Genomic DNA, 22,522 nt, shown 5'->3' with positions numbered 1-22,522 from the left:
AGCAGTTGAATTACAAGTAATGTTTACTAAAATTTTTACTTCCCATTTTATATATGAATTATAATTGGTCAGTAAACAGTAATATTTGCCACAAGTTCTTATATATTTTTTACTAGGGAAAATGCTCTATGATTCAGCAAATTCTCATTTTATATCACTTGTTTTTTATAGAATGTAATCCAGTCAATTTTGAGTTCATCTTTGCCCTTGACTTTGAAATAGATTAAGATGAAAATAGTTTTTGAAACGTTCTTTTTTTTTAAAAAAAAAATTCAATTTACATTGACCCACACTTTAAACATGACAGTTTCTCCAAATTTAAGCTCCTCTCTCTTTCTCTCACTTTCTCATTCTCTGTCTTGCTCTCTCTTACTCTCTCACTCTCTTATTTCATTTCAAGTTCATTTGTATGAAACTGAAGTTTTTCTTGTGGAAAAAATTAAATGGAGAAAAAAAGAAAATGACTGAAAAAGTATTTTTTATCTTGCTCTGAGCTGTTATGTATTCTTTTATATATATATTTTTAAAATTTCAAATAGGAAATAAATACAAATCATTTTTCTGTGCCTTACATCAAAAGTAGTGATTGAATAGAAAAGATTTATTTAATTATTCTTTATATTGCAAATTTGGGTATATATTTATGTCTATCTTACTATTTTTATTCTTATTTAATTTTTAAAAGACAAAAGCCTTTTAATTCACAGGACCTATTTTATATATAATGAAGTCTTTATTAACAGACCAAAATAAATTCTTGGTGATAAAATTGGAAGGTATTTTTACCCGTAGTATATAAGCTTAGTAATAGATTATGGATATTTTCACTTCCTGGCTTAGGAATACACATCGAAAATCAAAAACAGAGGAAGACTGTAACTTTAAATCAGAGAATTATAGGATTTGATAGCCATCGAGGCTACTTTGTTCATCTTTCTCATTTTTAAAATGGGGAAATCGAGGCCCAGAGTGATTAAGGGGCAAGTATGAGATAAGACGGTCACCAAGGAGGCTGCAGGAATGATATTAATGTGACAATTGCACAGGAAGACAGTAAGATAGACAAAGTCGCTTGGCATTCTGAAATATTAGCAGGTTATTCCTTTGGTATTTTGGGCTTCTTATCTCCTGCCTCCTGGAAACGGTCCCTTATACTCAATCTTCCTTTACTTCTTTGTTTAAACCACAAAAGCCATAAAACAGAGAGGAGTTTCTGAGGTAGCAGAGGGAACTGCTAGAGCAGGTTCTCAGGCATCAGCTTGCGAGGTGTGAAGTGCATAAATTCCACAGCGGTAAATCCAGTCTTCGATCCTCCCCACCAACTCCCTTACCACAAACTTTTAATCCCTAACCTCATCTTTTTTCCCCAAGTGGTCTCAAGCTTGTGGGTTCAGAGTGATGAGAGCTTAGCCTACTTTCTTTGAGCAGTGATTTTTCAAAACTCAAGGCAAAGACGCGATAGAGTATCCGGTTTCTAACTAAGTCTCTGGGAAAAATTCTGCAGCTCAGCGGCCTTTCCAGACTTGCTTCATCTTCTAATTTCTTTCTCCTACAAGCCTTTCCTTGAAACCAAGGCTTCTGCTTTCAATCCATATAAAGGGCTTCTAAGGAGCCAAGTCTACACGTCTCTCCTACGGGAGAGAGTTTGCGGTGAAGGCTGCGAGAGAGACCCGCACGCAGCTGGCTCGGCAAGTTAACATCACAGCCCAACGGAACACACTCTAAAGATGGGATTTTCATGCAAAGTGTTTCAAAGATACAATCTCGATCTTCTCCTTTGCGGCTTTAGCCTTTAAAGATAGAATTTTGGGTTTTCCCTGGATCCTGGCTACATCACATTTAGCTAAAGTTCATAATTTTGGAACACTTCTTCCATGGGTATTTTGTTTGCTTGCTTGTTTTTTGGCTGGGTTTGGTGAGGCGGATAGCAGCGTTTCTGTATAGCTAGGCGGGTTTTCACAGGATATGAAAGATAAAAATCAAAATTACTTTTAACGTAAAACAGCAGGGTCTGATGAGAGAATGCTTCACCGCCAACAACAATTAGCAATTCGGCTTCTCCTGCACAGCAGCCGGAAATCAGCTTTGCCGCATTTGGTCCAGGCTGGAGCATCTCGGCGGCAGCTGCGGCGGCGGCACGGAGGTAGCGCCAGGCTGGGAGCGGGGCGCTGTCCCCGGTGCTGAAAGGCAGAGGCCCTCGGTGGGCGCGACAGCTCGCGAGACCCGAGGTCTCGCCGAGGGATAGCGGCTGCCCGACTCGGAGCTGCTCTTTCCCAACGCCGCGCACGCGACGCCGCCCCGGCAGAGCCGCGTGCGGGGTGCGGGGCGGGGGAGGGGTGGACGCGCGCGCCTGCCGCCTGCTGCGAGTCGCGAACGCGCGCCCGGGACTGTGGCCGCTCTCTCTGACTTGCGTGTGTGTGTATGTGTGTGTGTGTGCGCGCGCGCGCGTGTGTGAGAGAGAGGGGAGAGGGAGAGGAGAGCGCGAGAGAGGGTGAGTGTGTGTGAGTGCATGGGAGGGTGCTGAATATTCCAAGACTGAGACCACAGCGGCAGCTCGGCTGAAAACTGCATCCAGCCAGTCCTCTGGACTTCGGGAGCAGGGACGGGGCGCAGGGCATCAGCAGCCACCAGCAAGACCTGGGAAATAGAAATTCTTCTGCCTCCACTTCAGGGTCTTAGCAGCTTGGTGCTAAATTGCTGTCTCAAAATGCAGAGGATCTAATTTGCTGAGAAAAACGGCCAAAGAAGGAAGAGGAGGAAAAGGAAAAAAAAAAAATAAGGGTATTTTGTGGATGCTCTACTTTTCTTGGAAATGCAAAAGATTATGCATATATCTGTCCTCCTTTCTCCTGTTTTATGGGGACTGATTTTTGGTGTCTCTTCTAACAGCATACAGATAGGTAGGTACCCTTTGTGCTCTGCTTTTGAATTGTGCATAATTTGGTGGTAATCTTTGTTCACAGTGGTCAAATTAATTCATGTCATGTAGACTTATGTCATACCTTGACTGCATTCCAGATTTAAACTGCCTAGAATGTACATGTTTTTCTTAGGATGAAGCAAAGGGAAAAGACTGTGCCTTTGATACAATAGAGAAAAAGATCGTCTCATTTCCGACCCCCCCCCCAATTTTATTAATTCTGCTTTAACAACATTTTCCCATTGGTTCAGATTCTCTAGGGGTCTGAATGCAAAGCTTGTGATTACGAGAGAGGCGAACGTTTCTGGCCGTCTGCCTTGCCCTCAGACTCATCTGTGCCTTGACCCCTTGGCTACCATTTGGATGTTCGACCCCCGCGGCCCGAGTCTGTTGATGTGTTTATTCGGCATATTAGCGTGAATAGGAGACTCCTGGGCTGTTGGGCGCTCGCGGGATCTCCTCCATTCCCTCCCGGCACTGACACTGTTTTCCTGCTTGGTGTTTGTTCTTTGCAGGGGGGCTATTTCCCAGGGGTGCCGATCAGGAATACAGTGCATTTCGGGTAGGGATGGTTCAGTTCTCCACTTCGGAGTTCAGACTGACACCCCACATCGACAATTTGGAGGTAGCAAACAGCTTCGCAGTCACCAATGCTTGTAAGTAATGAATATTCATGCCTTTCGGGTGCCGCACGCGGAAAGCCAGAGGGGGTGAGTGCCGGGTGATGTGTGTTTCTGTGTGTCAGTGTGTGGGTGTGAGTGACTGACTGCACACGCGCTTGCGTGTGACGGCGTAGGGAGAAAGTGGCTGCAATCTCGGGGACCCCCGCTGGCTGAGGGGGCGCGAGCGAAAGCACTGAAGAGTGTGCTCTCTAGGGAGATGGGGGGATTGGAGCAGGGGGAGGCGTCTTTAGGTTCAGGGGGTTCTCGTTTATCTTGAGCGCTTCAAACGAAGCTCTCCCTGCCCCTTCCCCCCACCTTGCGTGCCTGGTGGCACCCTGCCCGCAGACACCAAGCTGTTCCCCAGGGCGCGTTGTCGGGCTGTTGGTTAGACCCCCAGGGGAACTGCCGAAGCGGGGCCGTCTGCCCCGGCAGCTGCAGACCTCGCCTGCGGCCCCAGGTTTAGATCTGCGGGCTCAGCTCGGGCTCACCCTACGACCCCGAGAGCCCTATATTCTCCGCCTCGATGGGACAAGTTGTTAAATGGTTCTGGAGTTGGGCTCGGGGCTGTTACATAACGCCCACCGGAGGGGCGCGGCGCAGCGAGGAGCGAGGCTGACGCAGGCCCAGGGCCGGGCGGGCCGCGTAGGGGTGGAGGGGGGAGCGCTGTCAGTTTCTCGCTGCTCCGTTGAGCTTCAGCCGAAGTTGAAGGGGGCGTCTCTGCCGTGGGCGCCGCTGTCAGCCCGCCGGCCCGGCGCGCTTTGTTCTCGGGTAGCGGGGCTCCAGCAAAGGCAGCGAGAGGAAAAGGACCTGAAAGCACTTGGATCCGGCCGAGTTTGAAACGCTGAAGAAGTCACTGATCAGCCATTTTAGTCTTTGCAGTTATCCATATTAGCCCTATCACCCTGAGCAGTGTTCCGGGGCACGCGATGAAGCTCCCTGAAGGCTTCAGACAAAGTGATAGAATCCAAGCAACTGAAGACTCTAAATAAGGTTCAATGGAAAGGCTCGCGGGCCCCGTTCTGGTGCTCCCACCCCGCGCTCCCCCCGCCACTCTACCTTCCTGCCCTCTTCCCAGCACCTGCCATCATTTCCTGCCGACTGGGTTGGCGTGATTCTTTCCTGCCCTGATGTTCTCAGTTTTTATTTCATAGTTAACAATTTGGATTTGCAGATGGCTCACCTCCCACTCTGGCTACAGTGTAAGAGAGCTAGCGGAAAATTACCACAGAAAATGCCCAACTGCAGTGTTCCCAGATTAGACAAACGACTGGTTGCCATCCCACTTCCCCATATTAAGCCTTAATCACGTACTGGATGGGTTAGCTTGATTATAATATCAGGAACATCATCACCTCATTTTGAAACTACTGTCACCTGGATGAGTGAAGTAATGAAACAGTTTTCTTTGATAGAACAGGGGCATTATTATGGTCATATGAGATGCCTAGAATTCAATTGTTTATAAAGGTTTTTAAGAAGGTTTCAGTGTTATATGTTTTCTTCAAATGTTGATACTAAGTGAGAAAAGAAACGGGAAGGGAGGCGTGGAGAGAGAGAGAGAGACACTTAAAGTGGATTTGCAGCTTTAAAAAATCTCCATAAAAGAGGATAAGAATACCCTGGAAAATTTTAGTACCTATATGTACGTACAAAGAAACCGCTGTCTTTTGAGTTTTCAAGGCTTTTCTACTTGACTTATTTGCCTACTGGATTTAGATTATTCATTTAATTTGATATCAAGTTTCCAGTTTTTTCCTGAATTATGAGTTCGACATAACAACTGTGCAAAGTATCTAACTGTATAATTCTATACTAGTGTGAAAATGCTCTGAAAAGTAGTGAACCTCAGGCAAGACTATGGTTATTGGAAGTATGTAGATTTTACAAATGGGGTGAAAGTAATTGACAGCTGTGATTTTTGAAAATGGTCAATGATTGAGGAGTTCACTCATTGGTGAAAATAATGAGAGGGTCTGACTGAGAAAATAACAGATATGTTCACTGCACAAAATGAGTATTCCTCCATTCCAAGAAATGTTGAATGACTGTTTTGGGGCTTTGTAAAGATCTAAGATTATGGTTAGTTTAGGTTAGGTAATTAGGTTAGGTCCTCAGGCTCAATATTTTTGAATAGATTTATTTTTTAATAAAATAAAATATATGTTTATTAAACACATATATAACTCCATGAATTTTTACAGGATGAATACGTCTATGTAATAAGCACTATGGATTTCATTAAAAAAATTTTAATTTGACCACAGTTCTGAGAAACTGGGAAAATCAAATCTTTTTTCACAGATTTTTTGTTTTTCTTAGAAAATGAAGCTGAAATAAAAATGTGCATATTTCCAGATCCCAAAATTACTCCACCATGGATTATTATCCTAGGACACTAAAACAAATTATGCTGAGGAACTGAACGCGTTTTCAGTTTTCCAACATAGGAATTCAGAATCATGGCTTTGCAACTCCATATTATAAGTAATCTTACTGATTGCTAAAGAGAAGGCACTATTAAGAAGAGAGACTCCTTGGATAGAATTTTCTGGAGTTGACATTGACTGGACAAATCACTTAACATTTTTGTGGCTCAGTTCCTTTCTTCCTTTAGGAATTTCACAATCTACAGATTGTAGAATGAAATGGACTGTTTGTATCCTTCCTCTTCTATTTTTTTTTTTTTTTTTGCCAAGGGCAATAGAAAATATAAAATTAGTTTAACTCTTTCCAGAGAGAGAGAGAGAGAGAGAGAGAGAGAGGAGGTGCTTATGTAAACTACAATCGCAAAGTCAACAGTCAAGAAATGGATGGAAATCTCTAATGTCAAATTTGTGAAGATGAGTCTTGATCATTTAAATCCTGCTCGAGGTTTTTCTCCAATGCTTAGCCTTTGTTTTCTTGCCTTTTCACTCAAAGAAGTCCATGATTCTTTCTTATATGAATGGAAACAGGGGTATCAAATATGTTGATAGCTAAAACCAAAGTTCTCTCATTTCTTCCAGAAATCTAAGGAATTCTATGCCTTAAATCCATTATTAAAATATGTATCATCAATCAATGTTCATAGAGTAGCTTGTTCTTCCTCCTAGTTAAACCACAAAAATTCCGTAGGGTTAAATTTATATATTAAGAAAGTGGAGTTTTATACCTTAATAATATAATTTCCAAATAGAAAAGATATTAGTTTACTAATTTAATTTTACTCCTGAGATGGAGGAACTTATCTGGAAACGCAGAGTTTGACATTGATTTAAGGATCCAGCAAGATCCACGGAATGGGTTAAGGTTATGCAAACGAAATGAAATCATTATATTCTGAACTGGGTAAAATGACTGTGCAGTGCACTGAACTGCCACATCCTTCTCTTTCACAGTCGCAGTGGGATAATGAAAGTACCTATTTGTTCCCATTTGTTTCCATGGGTACCTGAGGATATAAAGACAGATTTCCAATTTCTTTCTTTCTCTCTCTCTCCCTCCCTCCCTCTTTTTTTCCCTCTCCCTCCCACTTTCCTTTCCTTCTTTCCTTTCTTCTTGGTTAATGATAAGATTAAGGTTCTCTTTTTTTTCTTTTCCTGAAGGCCATCAAAGAAAGCCTTCAATATGAGAAAATACAGACCCTAAAACCAGAAAAAAAAAAAATAAAATAAGGCTAGCATCTGATGTGTTCAACAGTTGAAACCAGTGATGGGCCTCAAGAATTCCTTCCTCTCTCCCTCCCTGCTTTCATTTCTCCCTCCCTCCCTCCTTTCCTTCCTTCCTTCCTGCCTTCCTCCCTCCCTCCCTTCCTCTCTCTGCTTCCCTCCTTTCATTTCTCCCTCCCTCCCTCTTTTCCTTCCTTCCTTCCTTCCCTCCTCCCTCACTCCCTCCCTCACACCCTCGCTCCCTTCAATATATATTGAGTGCTTTTCTAGTTGTCAGAGAGTAAATGAATGCTTTTCTCATACTAATTCATTTTTTTGGTCATCTTTTCCCTCTATGCTCTTTTGAATAGTTTTCAAAGCCTTATGGGCCTTGACACCTTCAGTGTGCACAGACTGCTGTGGTCTTCTCTGAGAAATTTAGTATGAGGATGTGAAGATATTCTGGTAGTACTTATACAAAAGAAGTTGATTATAGTAACTCAATTTTTGTGAAAATAAAAATTTGACATTGCATATGTGCATACACCACATATTGTATATAGTTTAACAAAATCAACAGCAGATTTTAGGAAAATACTAAATATTTTTACACTCTAAAAAATTTTAATAAATGTTAATGCTTTGCTTTAATAAACTTTAATGTTTAAAATAAAACTGTCTGAACAGGCTGTAAACATGAATATTTGATCTCAGAGGGTTTTGGAATTAAAAATATTCAATATTAAATTTCCTCTTCAAAATCTATTTCTTTTTATGAATGACTTTGACAAATAGCCATTAGTCTACTTAAAAATAATTTAATAATTTTATATTTCAATTCCATAAAAAATAAATTGTAAAAATATTCAATTTAAAGAAACAGCGGATAAAAATCTACTTTTTCTCTAAGCCAGCAGATGGAGATGTTGGAGAAAATATTGTTCTTTCATAAAACTGTTGCGCACACTGAATACCTTTTGAAACATTGTAAACAAATTTATTTAGAGAAATTGAAAAAATATAAACGACATCTACTTTGAAAAAATGCACAAAATTGCTGTTTGAAAAATAACTCCCAGTGCATTTTAAAAACAGAAAGCCTTCGATTTTATTTTTTAAATAGATTATCTTAAATATACTTGTTAACTTGTTTCATAAAGACATTCAGGAACAGCACCGATTGTAAATGCTTTTGGAAGAAAGAGAATTCTGAAATTATATTTTTTCAGCTTTTTAATCTTGATTCTCCAGATACCATTTTTAAGGTGTATTTCTTGTCATTGAATTTTAGTCGTAAATTATTGAGATTGTGTACCTGTGTTCATCAAATTAATTGATGTTTGCTAAACCTTTATTACGCTTTGTATGAATGCAACTCAGTGGGTGTGTATATATACGTATGTATATGTATATATATATATACACATAGATATGTAAGTGTATGTACAGTTATAGTTATAATTATAGATTGTAAGTAGTTATAGATTGGGTGGGATATCATATTTTGCCATTTTTGTTGAGGTAATTACTAAAACCTGGAGTTACGAACTTAAAGGTATGCAAAAATTTCCTAAAACCAGAATCAACTTGAATGCTATTAAGCAGTGACAAGAATCCATGACATGAAGAAAACCGTGAACACATGTACCAGAACACAGTACCTTACAACCTGGTGATGTAAACATTCAGTTACATTCAATTGAAGTTACAAAGAAATACCTCTTTGAATGTAAGAATAATTCATTTGTCATTGGATTTTTGGCAAACTTTCATACTTCACTTATCACAAGAGAATTTCAAGAAACTAATACATTATGCTAAACAGAAATCAAAGAATGGCATTGGTTGAAATATTCTGTTTTAGGAAAAGAGAAACTAAGTAAATAAAAATTACTATATGAAACTATAGAAGCTTAATATTAATAAGAATATATTCCGATGCTATTCCTTTTTGAGGTCTTGCAGGCTTCAACCTGGTGACTCAAGAGGTATGGAGCATTTCCGTTTCACATGAAGCCTTTAAGTGATAGGGTCATTGCACTGTGACATTATGACAACAGAATGCTGATTCATGCCAAGATCTCAGATCCTCTCCTAATGTCTTCCAATAACACTTTACAAACTTTCTAGAGCCCCCAAAATTTAAAGGAAGGCTGAAAAAGAGCAATTGTTTCCTAATTATTCCAGCATGTTGTTGCTGTATAATTGAGTTTTCAAAGAGTATGTGTTTTTTCCCCTCCTCTTCCTCTCTTCCTCCTTCTTATTCTCCCCTTTCATTTTTTTCAGTTACCATTTTTATTTTTTAAAATTTTTTATTGCAATATAGTTAACATACAATATTGTATTAGTTTCAGGTGAACAACATAGTGATCAGCCTGCTAAGACTAGTAACCATCTGTCACCATATAAAGTTATTACAATATTTTTGACTATGTTTTCTATGCTGTACATTACCTCCCCGTGACTTATTTATTTTATGACTGGAAGTTTGTACCTCTTAATTTCCTTCACTCCTTCTCCCTTTTTAAAAAATTGTCAATAGAAGTACTTAATCTGCAGAGCAAATGCTATTACAGGAAACAAAATCTAGACTGAAATAGAGAACTATTTTTTTTTTTTAAGTGAGCAGAAGATACATTACACAGAGCTAAAATCTTGCATTAGATTTAAACATTTTATTGGGATGTTAATGACCACTGGGTAAATTATATTTCCTTTGTTTTTTTAACTGGATTCTACTGAAGATTCCCCAGATAGGATGAAAATACTAGCTCTTTTATTATGGCAATTTTCAGTCAAAATTTCTGAAATTTTCTCTAATGACCCGAATAACTAATTGCCAAACCTCTTATATGACTATGCCTCTTCACTACAATAGGAAAATTAGTTGTTGAAATCAAAGTTAAAATTTCAAAATCACCCACGATTTTAAACTTTTCAAACATCAAAATGATTTTCAAAGCAGATTTTACTAATTTGGGTAAAAAAATAACTTTTTCCTACAATGGTGTTGATTGGGAGTCTAGCACTTATTATTTTTCAGGACTATTCAATTTAAAGTGTTTTGTCATTTTTGATAATTTTAATTTATAGAAGGGAACCTTTTAAAATTAATTTGGAGAATGAAAATGTTACCTTCTTGAAGGTGGGATCATGCCATTGTTATTTGTCACAAAGTCTAACCCCGTTCCCAGTGCATTGAGGCACTTAATGATTGTCTCTTAAACGCATTTAATGTTATAGAAGATTTTCTTATTATAGAATTATACTTTTTAGAGTCAGAATTTGGCTTTTGCTTTATATTTGGATTTCAAAAGAAACCATTTACTTAGTATCTGCCACAAATTCCATTTAGACAAAGGTGTGATATAGTTTTCATTTTCATCTATAAGCTAGATATAAGCAAAGTTATTATTTTTATTCCTAAAGCTAGATTGCTATATGTTAAAATGATTTGCTGGAAATATGTACGATACACATTTTCAAGAGGATTTATAAATGCTGTTAGGATGATGTGAAAGCCATGTTGCAAGTGGTTAGAATACGAGACTCCGTTATAAGCGCCCTGACGGTGATGGGTGTGTTCCGCTTCCATTTTCCTTTTGGATTTTCCACAAAATGTGACTATACATATTCCTTGAATAGCCACAAAATTGTGTTAGTCTCCCCCCTCAAGATATGATATACTACAATTTTCTTTGTTTATTCTTTTAGTGCAAATTTTAAAAAAAGAACTGAATTACAAAAATATTTTTTTTCTTATAGAGGATATCTTCAAATGAGAAGTTTAAGGACATTGTTTCTTATCATGGATTAATTGCTGTAATATTTGGACATATGTGTGTGATTTTTTTATATGCAGGCTTTTTTTTTTTTTTTTGGTACCAGCAGTCTATCTTTAGGATTTGTTTTCCAATAATTTAGCTTTGTCCTATTTTCATTCTATTGATAATTTGCTTCAGCAAAAGTACCCTTCAACTTCTTATTATAGTTTCATTTTTCATACATTAATTAACATATTATTGAAAAAATTCATCCAAAATGCTTATTACTAATGTGTAACTTAAGGTTAAAGACAGTTGTAAAATTTAGAGTCTTGACATTTGTAAATGTCTTCAACTGAATAGAACAAATGACCCCTATTCATTATAGAAAGAGAACTTATGAGTAGTTTTTTAGTTTGTTTTAATTTTTCATATCTCTTCATATTTCTCAAACAAATGACATATATACCCCTCATAGTTTTACTATTTAGATCGTTCTTCAGAATTTTACTTTATAGTTTTATATAGTTTATTTACGGGTATGTTATGTTAATATCTACATTTTTTTCTGATTATTTCAGTATTTAAAATATGAGCACAAACTGGGATGAACTGAGAAATGTCTAAGTTTTAGTTTGTCTAAAATACTTTATAAATAGGGCATCATAAATAGGGAGCTTATTTATCTGTTATGTAAAATTAATTTCAAACCATAAATACTACAGTATTTATATGGTCCTCTGATATTTTCACTCTGAATTTTGGTGAACCTCAGAAGGTGCCCCTTCAATGCAAATATTTTTAGTCTAATCTTTCTAAATATTCAGTTATACTGATGGAAATGATAAAAATACGTTTGTGTAAACAATATACTCTATGTTTATTATTAAAATATAGTGAAGTATTACCTGATTTTTCATCCCTATAACAGAATATGGCCTTAGTCAATCATTTCTAACTTCAGCCTAAATTTAATTGAAACTCAAGTTATATAATGTGAGATAAGAAAAGGTTTTCTCAGTCCTTAAACATTTTGCAGCTGATATTGTCTTTGCATTAAAATACTTTTCTGTTTCAGATTTAGTATTCACTTTATAATTTCCTGAGCGTTAGTATTCAGTCTATTGCAGTAAGAATAGATTAGCAGTTTGATTATATATATATTTTTATTTCTTATGTAAGAGTAAAAGAATAGAATGAGCATTTTAAATAAATATTTTCAGGCCAAGGGAAAAAATATTTCTTTTTCGTTATTGCAGATTGAAATTGTCAGATTTCTTAAAGTGTGGGAAGGGGGCCCTGACAAGCAGGAAAACTCTGAGAGGCAGTGTAACTTGGTGTACTGGACACGGCAGTAGGAATTTGGAACTGGAAATTCGGTTTTTTTTCTTTTTCTTTTTGTTTAAGCTTCTCTTTGACTTGATGTTTGCTTAGTTTGCACGTCTGTGGTCAGTCTTCTACAATGGCATTGAGCTACTATAAAACAGTGAATTCTTATTATAATACTACTTTTGACAAATAGAAACTATTCACTTCTTCCAGAGGGAGACAAGAAGGAAAAGAGGCATTATGCATCCCTCTTAGGCTAAAACACCAATTTTAGGCACTTTATTATTCTGGGCTGGTAAAAAAGTCATTGTTGATAATGATGAGGTGAAATCTTGACTGAAAAGTTGTGCAAAACGTTGTAGATAAAAATATGTGATATGCAATATACTACTGGACTTTGAATTTACTAGCGGCATGCACTGTGTCATAATAAACTTTATCTCCTGCCTGGGGTACCTGAGATGTGTAGCAGCTCACCAACTGTTTGATAAATGCTGACATGACTCATCAGTAGAACAGAAATATTTGTCTTTCATGTTTATGTTATCCAGTGGTGATATATTCTATTTCTTTAACCTCTAAATAATATTTTTAACAATCCTAGATATACTTAAAAATATATTAGCATGGCATAGAAGAATATTTAACAAAATTAATGATAATTCTGGAACAATATGTAATTTTTTTTTCATTAAAGTTAATTATTCCAAAAATTATCAGAGGACAATTTGGGACTGGAATGCAGAACACAATGAGTAGTTTCAATCTGAAGAACAAGGATTATAAAGTGTAGGTTGATCAGTTTGGTTAATATATTTGAAAATACTGTCATATAAATTTTAGTGGTACTAAGTTGGAACATTTTTAACATATTCCTCAAGGGCTTTATGGAAGCTCTTTATTGTGAATTACGAGCATTTAAAGGGACTATCAGTTTTCAGTGATCCAGCTCCCACAGAAATAACTCCTACACTTCTAGAGCAGGAGGAGGGCTTCCCTTTAAAATAAAGCCTCTCTCCTTATCGCCAGCCTTTGGCAAAGAAAGTTCTGGAAGTGACGATCTCCAGGGGTGGTAGGAAAGGTGTGTGCAAAATGCATTTCAACTTGTCATGATTTTTTTCTTTAGTCATGTCTTATCTTGTTTGTGAGGAATTGAAAAATTTCAATCTTGTTTATTTGTGAAATGGAGATAATGACCTTTATAATTCCCAAGCACTTTCACAATTTATAGCTTTATCTGTTTTACCTCTTTTTTAGTTTTTAGTAGTTTACAGTGTTCTTACTAATTTACATATGGAGAGGAAATTTTAGGAACAGAGGCAACAATTCAGAGGGAATATCAAGGAGCTATATAGTTTTAGTTCTTTGATAGGAAGGACCATAAATCCTCATCTTTATATGTCAGAACACAGAGAAATCAAGGATTATCATCTTAATGATAAACATGCAAGTGTTTTGTCTGTGAACATAAAGAACTTTGATTCTTTGCAGTTTGCAGCACTGCTATCCTGGGGGACAGAATAGCATTGGTTAAGAGTCTGAACTTGGAACCGAATTCTAGTCCTACTCTTAGAAGTGTGACATTGGACAAGTTGTTTAATCTAGCTAAAGCTCAGTTTCCACCTTTGTAAAAGGGATTCAGACATTACAGGATTATTTTGAAGACACACAATAGTCATACAACACTATGTCTGTGTTCGGCACATCTAAGTGCATAAAAATTAGCAAACTTTTATTATTACTTTCTGTGTTAGGATCTTTGGATAGTTTTGATAAGCACTTTCTGTGAGAGGCAGAAGAAAGAAAAATGCACTTCTAGTTTCTTGTTGGAATCTTTTTCTGTTTGTATACCAGGGCAGGACACATGCTATTTGGTGACGAAGAGGTTAACAAAATAAACCACATAAGCCACTTAAAGTTATGTTTATGCACTAAAATATGAGAATGATTTTTAAAAGCTGAGATGCTGAAGCTTGAGTAGTGCTACATCTTTCCTTTTGTCGAATATCACTTACATTTAGGATGTTGAACAATGTGGAACTCTTTTATCCCTGGTAGATCTTTCAAGCACATAATTAAGATATCTCAACACATTGTCTAACTGAGCATATTATAGATTCCTAATGTTTTATTTCACTTAATTAATTAAATTATATTTATTTAAATGAAAGGCAGTCAAGAGAACACAGGCTTTGGAATGAGGCAAATATGAGTTGGAATATGATTAGTAGCTTTGTGATATAAAGCATGTTTTTTATCTTTGTAAGATGAGACTATTTCCTCATCATGCCTGATAATATTATTGGGGGTTTATGAGAAAATAAATGCCTTGATTGGTTTGTCATAAATGATCCAAATATTCCCTTCTTCCCTGTATCTCAGCCACTTAATGTGAACCAAACAGGTTGCTTAGAGCAATGGAGGAGAATAAAATAGAAAAGCTTATATATTTGATAGCTTTATATTTATGTATAACTTTTAACTTTTCAAAACACTTTCATATCAGTTTGGTCTTCACTGTAGCTCTGTACAGTTTATAGGATAGATGGAATTATTATTATACCCATTTTTAGATGAGAAAAAAGAAATTTAAGTGAATTGTTCTAAGCTACTGTAAATTTGTGGAACTCTCGCCTAGAAAACAAGTCTACTGCTATTTTTCAGCCAGAGCCTTTTCTCAGTCTCGCGTGGTGAAGCAGCTAGTATATTAAAATGAGCAGACAGGGTTTGAAATTATGGCCCCAACATTTACCAGTTGTGTGGCTTTGTATATATCAGTTAAACTTTCTAATCCTGTTTCCTCCCCTGTAAAATAGGGGTCATTATAATACCTGCCTCATAATGTAATTGTCAGATTTAAATGATATGAGTTGCTCAATATAATATAGTGATTAATGTTCCTAATTTCAGTGATTCCAATGCCCCTAAGTACATATTAGTCACATATTACTTAGCTTCATGCTTTTATAAAGACAGCTAAGGAGAGCTAATATAGCTCTCTATGAAATTTTCCAATTAATAAGCTTCTATAGTACAACCATTCAAGCTAATACTAGAGACTAGGGTTTTGATTTAGCATTTTTAGAAAACTGGTAAATATGCATATTTTATAAGAATTTTAGCGTATTCTTCATCCACAAACCCTCTCCCTACAATTCAACAGATAAACAGTAAGAACTGAAAATCAAGCATAAGTTAAATAATGTTTATTTAATGTTATTTAATGTTATTTAATGTCTGGTTGGCATTAAGTGTGAAGATCTGATACTGTTCAGTTACCACTTCCACCATTAAGATATTTGTGCAAATAAAAATGATGGTAGATATTTCCCATGAATAGGGTGACAGGAAACATGGGAGAGGTTCGTTGTGACTTCTCTGTGGACCAGTTGTCTGCATCTTGTTGCTGGTTGGTTGACCCATTGTTGTCTTCTTCACGACTTCCTTCCTCAGCGTGTTTTTTTGCCTGTTTGTATTCTGCTCGAAGGTTTGAAAATTTTTCAAATTATTACTTGTCCGGAGAATACTTCCTTTGGAGAATGGAGAGATACTTTTTGAGGGGACGTAACCACTGATAATGAGCAAAAATAAGGAAGTCCTGCAAATGGGTTACATTTCTTCTTAGTTTATAAACTATTCACTACCTCATTCCGTATTAACTTTCGTTATTCTGATGCTACCTCATATTACAGTTAACAGCAGCCTCTCAACTCTTTAATGTCGTGTAGTAAGAACGTGGGTCAAAATTACTCTTTTAAAGCAAATCCATATGTTTACAAGATAAAGTCATATTGATGACTTTGGATTTGGGCCTGAGGTAGAATACATTGGATCAAAGTCAATACTTATCTTCAAGATACTTATGTCTATGTCGTTTGTATGCATCACAAACTTATCACAAGATTTTCTTCTTTCTTTACCTCTTCCCTCAAACTTCTACTAGATACTTGTTCTATGCCAGTCCCTTTGGTAATGTCTGAGGTGACAAAGAACAAGATAAGATTTCTGATTAGAAATTATTCATGTGTGCAAAATCTTTTTTTTTTTTTTTTAATGGCAAAAGTAGAAGTAGTTAAGCTAGGTCAGGTAGATGATTTTCTTATTATGTTAGAATGTGTAGCGTAGTCATTGTTTCTAGATGGTTTAGAAATATCTTATACCTTGGAACTAGATTTGAATCAGAGTATCTTAAGAGCAGAAATGATAATTCCAAAAATTTTAAAGAAAATATAAAAAAGGTCTTGATGGACACTGAACAATCATTGTCTTATATTCTAGTTTAGAATATATTGTTGGAAAACCAGGTGGCCAAATGAGGAACTAGTGATATTAACAGTAATGTGAATTGCAGATCTTTCAAAGACAATTTTAATTTTTGAATCAAATTTGGAGATAATTTATATTTTATTTTGCATTATTTTGTTTCTCTGCCAAAAACTCTTCAGTTCAGTTTGAACTGGCATAAACTATAAAAATTGCTGGGTGGTCTTTATATAAATCAATTTGATGTGGACTATATTATTTAATTATTATAAATACTATTTTAGCTTCTTATTGAAGAAACAAGTTGCAAGTTTTACAATAATACTTTTTATAAAATATTAAAAGTTGATGCATATATTTATTTTGAATAATCTAAAAGACACTAATACTTTGCTAGTTCTCTTGTAATGTTAAAATAGATTTCATATATTGTATGTAATCTAAACTTTGATTATTATAGCAGTTTGAAAATTTCAGATAGAAAATCATGATTATCTGAAAAAATCGATTCAGTTTTAACATACAGAAAAAATATATAAAAGAGTTGAAATATTTGTTAACAATAGTATGTTAGTATTGTGGGTGATTTAAACTTAAAACACACAAAATTTAAAATTTAGATTCTTAAGATCTTTATATTTTGATGTTTAAAAATTATAATGAAAATAACTCACGCATCTGATAATTTTTAAAACACTACGAAAGGGGGTATAATAAATATTATGTCTTTTTCTCCCCCAATTCCACTTCTCTCAGATAATCTTCCTCAATGCTTTACAGAAATGCTAGTATAATAAACACACTGTTCTTTTTGTATCTTGATTCTTTCTGACTGAACATAAATCGGAGCACTTCTTTTATTTGCATGGAGAGTTTCCTCTTTCTTTGTAGTTATTACATGGTATTCTGTTGTTATTTAGCCTCTCTTTTGTTGATGACTATTTCCAACTTTTCCTCTCTATTTTAATGATGCGCGCAGATGAGTTTGCAGAATAGATTCCTATAAGTGGGATAACCGAGTCAAAAGGTGTTTGCGTTTAAAATTTTTCTAAATATTCAAAAAGGGTGTATCAATTTGTATACATTTATTTTCAATTTACAGTCCTTCCTAGAGTGTATGAGTGTGCCTATTTCCACCTACTCTCACTAGTAGTGTACAATATTCAACTTTTTAAGGCTTTGCCATTGGTATTTCATTACTTAAATTTACAATGATAAGTTTTGATGTTAAATGTTTCTTAACACATTATTTTCATTTCTGTGTGCGTGTGCGCATGTGTGCATGCGTGCTCATGCACCTATTCATAGCTTTGCCGGTGTTCTATTGGGTTGTGGGTCTGTCCATTACTTATCGATACAAACATTAAAGCACCACATACTTCGTAATATGTTGCAGCTATTTTACCCAGATTTTTGTTTTCCTTTTAACCTGTTCTTGATTTTTTAATATTATGATCTCAGTTCATAAATTTTAGGAAATACGTATATTCTTAAATTTTGTTTCGTCGAATTTAAAATTATTTTATTGCTCCCGGATTTTTGTGCCTTACTCAGACAGACTTTTCTCACTCCAGATTATTTAAAGACAAAAACCCTGCCCATCCTTTTATTTAATATCCATCCTATTTTGCTTTCATGCTTCAGAATAAATCTTTGACTCATCTGGATTTATTTGGGATACATAAAGTAGGGGTGCAGCTTTATTTTTTTCCTTCATAAGGTTAGCTAATTGTCACAACATATATAAACAAATCCATTTTTTCCTCATTGATTTGAAATGCCATCAGATTTTCTTCTTGAGTAAATTGTTCCTCAGGGAGATAAAAACAAACAGAGGATTTACCCAGAAAATGAAATAAACAAGATGAAAACTCTATTACAGGCAAAGGAACAAAAGTTAGACAAGATGCTTGTTTCCTGAGCAGTGCTCTTCTTATAAATTGTGCTTTTGTGTCACTGGGGTCTCAGATCAATAAAAGGGGATGTCAGATTCTGAACATTAACTGAGCCCAGAGGGATAAATAAAGGATTTTGTTATGCTTTTTGGCTTGCGTCACAGTGCTAATATCACTGAAATGCACTGCTAGTTTTGTGTATTTCTTAACCTATATCAAGGTTTAAGTAATAGGTTATGATTTTATGACTTGGTTTTTGAATATCACCTTGAAGTTAATTCAGTGTAACAATCTATATGTGTTCACAAATAGAATATTAAAACTAAAGACCGTAATCCATATGCAATAAAGAAAAGTAAAGGAACTCAGATACTCACGGTTTTATTAACTAATATATATTTCATCCTCGATTCATCTTAAAAATCTATTGTGTTGTCTCCCTAAAGCCAAATATCAAACCATTTATGTTATAAATCTTATTTAAATTGGAATACTAAATAAAATAGTAAAACGTTACTTGCATCAATAAATGCTTTTAGTGTGCTTTATAGTGTATGACATGCACTGTGTATTTTTGGCCAAACATGAGGGAAATTTATAAATCTTTAACCACTATGTTTTGTGGAATTTTGAACTTAATGTGGCCCTGAAGTGTGTTTTCTAATATATTGCTTTTCCATGATCGTTAAAATGGAAAGATTTTAACTTTCAAGATAATGATTTTATAAAATGTATTTCATTCAATTTCTTCAAGACTCTAGTCATCTGTTTATGTTTTAATATATCTTGTGATGAATAGAAACATTTTACCTGGGTGAAAATAAAAATTTTACATCAGCAGAACTGCAGTGTTAGTAATTTTTTTATGCTAATACTTTTTTAAAAAATTAAATATTTTACAAACATTGACTTAGTCTTATTTCTTATGCCGCTCGTAAAGACAGAGGAAAGTGAGTAAGAAAAAGCCACTCGATGCCACTCTATGAAAGATATATGATGGACTACTAACAGGGGTTTATAATGCAGTTCTGTTGTCATAGTGGAGCAGGATGAAGGTAGACTAGGGAGAGAGATTTTTCAAAAAGAGCCCACGCAGCACAGACCCTATTGTCTTTCAAAGGATTACGTCTGCTTTTCTTTTGCCATACTTTCACTTGTGTCTAAATGGATATTAATATATCATAATAATTTTTTGTTTTGATTTAAAACCTCAAAGTTTGAATTAGCTTTCCATTTACTTTTAATTTTCTTGGGCCAATTCAGATTTTAAAGCACTCTTTAATCATATTTGTCTCTATTTCTGTTCCTTTTTATTTATTTCTTAGTTTTTTCAAGGCCTTTGTACATTGTAAAGTTTCTGAGGTGAATCTAATTCAGGACATGTGTATTTAAATATTCCTCCAAAATTAATATAAAAACTTTCTGAAGCTCTGATTAGAATTTTTTTCTAATTATAAAAGTAATATATTAAGGTAGAAAATTTGGAAACAAAAGAAAATAAAAATCATCACCAACTTTACCCAAGACATAATCACTTGTTAATATTGACAGGTATTCTTTTCCAGTGCTTTTTACTTAATGTCATACCTGAAACATTTTTGGAGGCAATAAAGCCATCTGTAAACTTAATTTTCATAGCCTCATAATATTAATCCCCATAATTTAATTAACCGTCTCCTATTTTTACCGATTTTATTCGAATCTTTTTATCCATTATAAAATATTGCTGCAAATGAATATCCTGCATATGTATTTTTCCACATTCCTGATGACCGAAGTATTACTACTGGATCAAAGGCCATGAAGCAGTTAGTTCAGTGATTAACACTAAGGAAATTCATACTAATTTATAATCTTATCAGCAGTCTATGAAAACTCTAATCCCGCAGACCCTCAGCATCATTGGTATTACTTTTAAAAGTTCTTATATGTTTGATAGCTAAAAAATCCTTTTTGTTCTATAAAATAATTTTTCCGTCTATTATGCATTTATGTTTCGTCTTTCACACATTGTTTATTACAATCTTTTGCCCAATTTTCATTGACACCTTGGGATTTTTTTCCCATTGAATTGCTTGAGTTATTTATCCAAGATCACTGTGGCTGGTGAAGATGGATGTGCTGGAGTTGCACATCCAGCAATTAAATGCTTCGGTCAGGATGAGGACCATGCCACTTCAACTTCCATTTCATTGTTTAGAACTATTCACATGGCCGTGCCCAACTTCAAGGGAGTGGAGACTAATCGTCCTTGCATCTAGAATAGGAGAACTGTGTATTGGTGAATATTGGTAATGTCTACAACAGATATGACCCCTTTGCCAATCAAAACCAATTTAATTTTTTGTCCTAGTTTATTATTTTTCCTTTCAATGTTGTGTGGAATTATTTTTTTTAAGTATAGTTTCAAAGATGTTTGTTTTTGGAATTTTTCCTCTCCGATATATCGGCACATGTTTAAAACTTCTAATAACATAGAAAGACAGAATGGAAAACAACTTGCCTCTGCCTGTCCTTAATATCTCTAGCCTCTCTCCCTAGAGATGACCACTTTCAGCCATTTCTTTCATTCTTCTAGTGGTTAACTCTAGATTAATAACATAATTATATCATTAATTGTATATTTTTTCTATTGCTTTTCATTATAACTTGAAACCATGTTTATTATTTCAACAGTTATAGATGAGTTAACTGCCTATCTTTTGAGTTAATAACATTTTTGAGTCAAGATTGAGAACATTTACATTCTACTCTGTATTTGTAGTTGGTTTTACGTACATATACTTTATATATAGGTTTATTCTAGAAGCTGAAAATCAATAAGTATTATTTACATAATTATATATAGCTATTTGACTATTTTTCATTGGAGAGCCTACTACAATGCTATGATTGTGTTTCCTCTTTTACATTTTTTTTTTATTTCCTGGATATTTGAAATTCCCAAATTTGCTCTTGCATTATGTGACTTTAATATATTTGTAGGCTGTTACTATCATATATGTAGTTCATGAATTCTATAGTCTTTCCAAAGACTTCCTTCCCTCCTCCTTATGCAATCTAGACTGGCTTGCTTCTGAGCCCCCTGTACCACTGACATCCTGAGATGGCACTGTCCTCTTGTGGTTGGTCATATATTTTGCTAATTCTTGGCTTATTTCTTCATATGCTTTAAATCTATTTTTCTTTATCACTTATAATAAATTATTTTAAAACAATTTTCTTAAAATAATAAAACTTCATTTTCTCTCTCTTTAGATAGATAGAGACATATATAGGTAGAAAGATATAGATACATAAGACTTTGCTGGATATTGATTTCTAGGATGAAAATCAGATTTCCTTAGAACTTGGAAGAAATTACACACTTATTTTCTATCATCACATGTTGCAAAGTCTGTTGTTCCTTTGTGAATTTATTATTTCCTTTTTGGCAACTTTCAGAATCTTCTTTATCTTTGATCTCCTAAAATTTCACAGTGATGTGCATAGATGGACTTTTTTTTCCCCATCGTACTCAGTATTCAATTTGAAAACAAATTCTTCTTTAAGATCTGGGAAATTGTTAAGTGTTCTTACTTAAGGGATTTGCCCTTCTCTTTTCTTTATTATTTCTTTCTGGGTAGCTGTTTAGCTGACTTTTGATCTTATTTAGATTTTGCTTAGTGTAACATAAACATTTGAAAGTAGGCCATACATCAAATTTCTTTGTGATACTATACTTTTAAATATTATTTTTACTAATGTAATTAAAATAAATTACGTAGTATTTGTTTGGCTATACAGAACACTAACCAATTCTGAGATTGTCTTGGACAGTTATACCTAAATAATACTTAACCAAATATTTGCTTTTTCCCTTTCTATTCATTGCATGGCTATTTAAAAATACAGCTTTTGTGGAATTTTGGAAACTATAGAGAATCATTGGGATAAGAGAAACACATTTCTAAGTGATGATAAAAGCAGTACAAAAAGCAAAGATTGAACATGAGAATGAGGGAAACAGATGGGCAGGAAAATGTGAGCGATGACGTGAATGCTAAGAGATATTTGGTTTGTG

General features: G+C 35.0%; 1 protein-coding gene across 15 annotated transcripts in view; it reads left to right on the top strand.

Annotated features, from left to right (window-relative positions):
• The first annotated feature begins 2,401 nt into the window (after positions 1 to 2,401).
• The window catches only part of GRIA2 (glutamate ionotropic receptor AMPA type subunit 2), a 156,846-nt gene continuing 136,725 nt past the window's right edge, over positions 2,402 to 22,522 (top strand). For 9 of the 15 annotated variants that reach the window (XR_015553800.1, XR_015553799.1, XM_004420956.3 and 6 more), the window contains exons 1-2: positions 2,403 to 2,900; positions 3,436 to 3,576. Coding sequence is in view for 10 of the 15 variants with exons in the window: in XM_004420956.3 (XP_004421013.1) it covers positions 2,813 to 2,900; positions 3,436 to 3,576 (229 nt within the window). In the remaining 5 variants the exon portion in view is untranslated. Of the gene's footprint in view, positions 2,901 to 3,433; positions 3,577 to 22,522 lie in introns of those variants that run through there. The other 6 variants (XM_087437486.1, XM_087437485.1, XM_004420954.3 and 3 more) reach the window with 4 other exon arrangements.

The sequence above is a fragment of the Ceratotherium simum genome, chromosome 12 (genome assembly GCF_057802395.1).
Source record: "Ceratotherium simum simum isolate JZ-2026a chromosome 12, ASM5780239v1, whole genome shotgun sequence".
NCBI classification, from domain to species: domain Eukaryota; kingdom Metazoa; phylum Chordata; class Mammalia; order Perissodactyla; family Rhinocerotidae; genus Ceratotherium; species Ceratotherium simum.
This window is presented reverse-complemented; position numbering and strand designations above follow the sequence as displayed.